Source organism: Rhinopithecus roxellana, unplaced genomic scaffold, assembly GCF_007565055.1.
Source record: "Rhinopithecus roxellana isolate Shanxi Qingling unplaced genomic scaffold, ASM756505v1 contig3928, whole genome shotgun sequence".
Taxonomy (NCBI): Eukaryota; Metazoa; Chordata; class Mammalia; order Primates; family Cercopithecidae; genus Rhinopithecus; species Rhinopithecus roxellana.
Window position 1 is genome coordinate 29,125 of NW_022142848.1, and position 5,528 is coordinate 34,652.

At 57.7% G+C, this 5,528-nt stretch overlaps 1 protein-coding gene across 1 annotated transcript; it reads left to right on the forward strand.

The window, feature by feature from the left end:
• Nucleotides 1-1,848: 1,848 nt before the first annotated feature.
• Nucleotides 1,849-5,214, forward strand: LOC115892025 (tubulin beta-3 chain). Its single transcript, XM_030926467.1, has 3 exons — nucleotides 1,849-1,961; nucleotides 2,916-3,026; nucleotides 3,843-5,214. Exons 2-3 carry the CDS (start codon nucleotides 2,966-2,968, stop codon nucleotides 4,916-4,918), a joined length of 1,137 nt encoding a protein of 378 aa, XP_030782327.1. The 5' UTR covers nucleotides 1,849-1,961; nucleotides 2,916-2,965; the 3' UTR covers nucleotides 4,919-5,214.
• The last annotated feature ends 314 nt before the right edge of the window (nucleotides 5,215-5,528 follow it).

Here is a 5,528-nt window from a genome sequence, read left to right on the forward strand (position 1 = left end):
CAACAGGACCGTAGGGCACCCAGTGAGAAGAAGGTTCTCCCACTCTGGGGCCCCTCTCCAGGCACAGCCTTCCATACATCTGACAGAGATATCCACACATAGAGAAGCACCACAAACCGTTTCTTTCCTTCTTTTATTTGAGATGGAGTTTCCCTCTGTCGCCCAGGCTGGAGTGCAGTGGTGCGATGTAAGCTCACTGCAACCTCTGCCTCCTGAGTTCATGCGATTCTCCTGCCTCAGCCTCCCTAATCTGGGATTACAGATGCTTGCCACCGCACCTGGCTAATTTTTGTATTTTTAGTAGAGACGGGGTTTCACCATGTTGGCCAGGCTGGTCTCGAACTCCTGTCCTCTGGTGATCTGCCCGCCTCGACCTCCCAAAGTGCTGGGATTGCAGGTGTGAGCCACTGTGTCTCGCCTACTAGAGGCACCTTAAAACATATCTCCCGTGTCTCCATTCCAAAGCACATCTTTGTTTGCACTCCTGGAGTCCTCCTGCATCAGCTTCCCAAAGTGCTGGGATTGCAGTTGTGAGCCACTGTGCCCGGCCCCACCAAATTGTTTTCTCACCTGCTGTTTTTTTGAGGAATCTTTTCTGCAGCGCATGACTCATGTGTAGAGCCCCTTGTGTCTTGAGGCCTTCATGCCCGTCAGCTCATCTAAAAGTCACTCCTGAGGAGTGAGGGCAAGAGGCATTGGGAGAGATTAGGCGGCCCCAGGAAGCCATCTAGTGTGTGTCCCAGGAGGCCTGCTGCCTGCAGACACTGCTCCCAGATGCAGCAGCCTTGGCCATCAGTGTCCCCCACGATGAGGTGGCAACTTCTCTGCAGGCCTTGCTCTCACCCAGGGGTATGGGTCTCCGTGTGCACACATATGTACTAATAGTTCTATGTTTGCCATATACCATTTATATGCCTTATGCAGATTAACCCATTTTAATCTCAAAAAGACCTGCTGTCATCATGCTCACTGTACAGATGAGGACACCGAGTTACAGAATCCTGGTGACCTGCGCAAGGTCACACAGCTGGGAGGGGTGGGGGAAGGGCCTGTGAACCCAGCAGGCCCAGCCCCTGAGTCTAGGCTCTGCAGCCGTCTTGGGAGCAGAGTCTGAGAAGCACAATAGGTACCTGTTCTAAGGGGAGAAAGGTGGAGGTGGCAGGCAGAGAGAGGATGGCCCCTGGGAGCTGAGATGGCTCCACACGGACAGGCTGGGTGACCTCAGGCAAGTCGCTTCCCATTTGGGACCCCAAGGACCCCTCTGCAGACCCAGCTGGGGGTCCCTGATGAGGTTGGCTCTCAGGGTCCCTATGAGTCCCATTGGCTGAGGCCAATAATGTCCCGCCACCATCACTGGACATGGTTTGCTCTGACATGGAGGGGCAGGTGTAGCAGCCAAAAGCGATCCTGAGCTCCGGGCCTCTGAACCCTGCCCTACCAGCTACTGTGGGTGTCTCTACCCTCTCTCGGTTTCCTTTCCTGAAGAGAGGGGGGTAGTAAAAACCATCCCTCAGGGTTTTTATTACCAACGCCCTTCGTGGAGGGATCAGCTGGCCCAGGCCCTTGCCAGCAGGTGCACAGCTGGGCCTGGGGGCCTGGGTGTGGGTCTGTTGAACCTTGACCCACCCTGGAGCTGTGGTCGGACTGGACGTGCAGGTGTGGAGGTGCATATTTTTTAGGGCGATTTTCTGACAGATGACAGAGTGTGGGGCTCTCTTCCGAACGGGGCTAGTGGAGGCCTTGGTTCAAAAGCCCTCATTTTGCACCAAGGGCTATGAGGCTTCACAGGGGAAAGGGCCTGACTGGGGTTATGGGCCGCCCGCCGACCCCTCCTCTCCCACTTTGTTTGCAGTTCTGGGAAGTCATCAGCGATGAGCATGGCATCGACCCCAGCGGCAACTATGTGGGCGACTCGGACTTGCAGCTGGAGCGGATCAGCGTCTACTACAATGAGGCCTCCTGTGAGTGGCTGCCCCAGCCTCCCCACCCCAGCCTCCCCACCGCAGCCTCCCCACCCCAGCCTCCCCATCCCAGCCTCCCCACCGCAGCCTCCCCACCCCAGCCTCCCCACCGCAGCCTCCCCACCGCAGCCTCCCCACCCCAGCCTCCCCACCGCAGCCTCCCCACCCCAGCCTCCCCATCCCAGCCTCCCCACCCCAGCCTCCCCATCCCAGCCTCCCCACCGCAGCCTCCCCACCCCAGCCTCCCCATCCCAGCCCTGTACTGACTAGGTCTCCTCAGCATCTCTGTCCTCCCATGGGTTGGCTGAGATACCAGCAGGCATAAGTGGATGTCGGGCATCCAGAGGCCCAGAATAAAGACAACAAATCGCAGTCACAAAAGTGAGAGCCAAACATATTAGTGCCATGAGGGCCTTTGCGTGTCCAGGGGCACAGACAGGGATGGGGTGGGCCAGAGACTTTGGAGGCTGTAAGAGGGTCTAGAGAAGGGGTCACCTGGAGGGCTTAGTCAGGGGCTATTTAGCAACTGGTATAAGGTGATTTCCATATCAAAGTGGTGATACACCCCTCTGCCCACATGGACACGTGACTTAAAATTTTATTTAATTTAATAGAGTCAGTCTCAATATGTTGCCCAGGCTGGTCTTGAACTCCTGGACTCAAAGTGATCCACTTGCCTTGGCCTCCCAAAGTGCTGGGAGTGCAGGCATGAGCCCCTGCGCCTGGTGGGTGTGTGACTTGATCCATCCTGTCCTGCTCCGTCCTTACACATAGTGAGGCTTAAGGTGAAGAAAGTTGCTCAAGCTTGCCTTTGGTCCAGGACTCTCTGACTTCACAGTAAAGGCTCTTAGGATGTGAGCAGGAGGATGGCACGCAGGCAGAGAATTTAGAAAGAATGAGGGAGAGGCTCTGGCCCTCTGTAACCCAAATCACCGAGCCCTTCTCTCCCCTCAGCTCACAAGTACGTGCCTCGGGCCATTCTGGTTGACCTGGAACCTGGAACCATGGACAGTGTCCGCTCAGGGGCCTTTGGACATCTTTTCAGGCCTGACAATTTCATCTTTGGTAAGTTTCCCCTGCTCCAAGCTCTGATGGCAGACCGTATGACATGCAAGCCCAGGTCGGTGCACGGGGGCGGCTGTCAGAAATAAGGAATGGTCAACTCCTCACACGATCTTGAAGGGTGAGAACTGATCTCTCCATTTTACAGCATCGGAGGTCCAGAGAAAGGGTTCTGTGGGGAGAACAGAAACCACTCATGCATTTCAAGTGGAATGAAGTGTAAAGCAGACAGAAGCTTACAGAATTGCTAGAGAGCTGGTGAGACAGAATGGGGCCTCCAGAGGACTCCAGGGTCCAGGAGAGTGAGGCCTTGCTGTGGCCAAGAGGTCAGGACGTTCTTGTGCCTATGTCCTGGGGCAGGGCCGTGGATGTGCCACACACACTGGAGGGCCTCGCTTCACTTCTGCCTTCCCAGCCTCAGCACACCCAACTGGTAGATGCCAGGTCGCATCCAGTGCCCAACTGCCAGGGATTCTGGGGTGGCTGTTTAGGCTCCTGGCACAGTCAGTCAGAAGGAAGGCGGGCTGGAGCAGGAGGGTTGATCCACTCACCCAGGATCCCCTCAGGAGGCAGAGGCTTGCTCTGGTGTGACCTCAAGTTCTCAAAACCCTGTCCAGAGCCCTTGTCCTGAGCACTCAGCAGCATTGACTCAGGGAAGCCACAGTGGGTATGAGAAGGGGTGCTCAGTGGGGTCTACTTTACAGAAGTGAGAATGGGCACAGGGCTGCCATGGCTGCCCTGGGATGTTCAGGCAGGGGCTGGAGGTCTGGACTGCAGAGTCCCTGACCCCTGTCCCCTACCCCTCTTCTCCCTGCACAGGTCAGAGCGGGGCTGGCAACAACTGGGCCAAGGGTCACTACACGGAGGGTGCGGAGCTGGTGGACTCGGTCCTGGATGTCGTGCGGAAGGAGTGTGAAAACTGCGACTGCCTGCAGGGCTTCCAGCTGACCCACTCGCTGGGGGGTGGCACGGGCTCCGGCATGGGCACGCTGCTCATCAGCAAGGTGCGTGAGGAGTATCCGGACCGCATCATGAACACCTTCAGCGTCGTGCCCTCGCCCAAGGTGTCAGACACAGTGGTGGAGCCCTACAATGCCACGCTGTCCATCCACCAGCTGGTGGAGAATACGGATGAGACCTACTGCATCGACAACGAGGCACTCTACGACATCTGCTTCCGCACCCTCAAGCTGGCCACACCCACCTACGGGGACCTCAACCACCTGGTGTCAGCCACCATGAGCGGGGTCACCACCTCCTTGCGCTTCCCTGGCCAGCTCAACGCTGACCTGCGCAAGCTGGCCGTCAACATGGTGCCCTTCCCCCGTCTGCACTTCTTCATGCCCGGCTTCGCTCCCCTCACAGCCCGGGGCAGCCAGCAGTACCGGGCCCTGACCGTGCCCGAGCTCACCCAGCAGATGTTTGATGCCAAGAACATGATGGCTGCCTGCGACCCGCGCCACGGCCGCTACCTGACGGTGGCCACTGTGTTCCGGGGCCGCATGTCCATGAAGGAGGTGGACGAGCAGATGCTGGCCATCCAGAGCAAGAACAGCAGCTACTTCGTGGAGTGGATCCCCAACAACGTGAAGGTGGCTGTGTGCGACATCCCGCCCCGCGGCCTCAAGATGTCTTCCACCTTCATCGGGAACAGCACGGCCATCCAGGAGCTGTTCAAGCGCATCTCCGAGCAGTTCACGGCCATGTTCCGGCGCAAGGCCTTCCTGCACTGGTACACGGGCGAGGGCATGGACGAGATGGAGTTCACCGAGGCCGAGAGCAACATGAACGACCTGGTGTCCGAGTACCAGCAGTACCAGGACGCCACGGCCGAGGAGGAGGGCGAGATGTACGAAGACGACGAGGAGGAGTCGGAGGCCCAGGGCCCCAAGTGAAGCTGCTTGCAGCTGGAGTGAGGGGCAGGTGGCAGCCGGGGCCAAGGTCAGCAGTGTCTGACCCCCAGAGCCATCTTGCTGCCGACACTGTGCCCTGCTTTCCCCCTTGCCCTAGGTCTCCCTTGCCACCCTCCTGCAGTATTTACGGTCTCGTCCTCCCCACCTGGGCCATGTGTGTGCTGCTCCTGTCTGTCTTATTGCAGCTCCAGGCCTGATGTTTTATGGTTTTGTTTTTTACTGGTTTGTGTTTATATTTTCGGGGATACTTAATAAATCTATTGCTGTCAGATACCCTTGCTTGGTGCCAGAGATTTCCTTTTATTCTGGAAAGTTGTGTCCAGTGGGTGGAGGTGTCGACAGGGAGGCCCGGGTGGGCAGGCAAGAGCTCATCCTCTCCCAGGCTGGTGGCTGAGAGAGGCCTGCGCTTGGGACCAGAAGGTGTCTCAAGGCACAGCCCATGGGGAGACCCTGGAAACGGAGAACCCGAGAGAAGGAATGGGAAGTACCTAGATAAAGCCTCATTCTAGACCCCAAGATGCAGCCCTCCTGTGACTTAGAAACAAACCCACACTCATCCCCTGGTCTCCCACAGAGCGGCTTGCATCCGGAG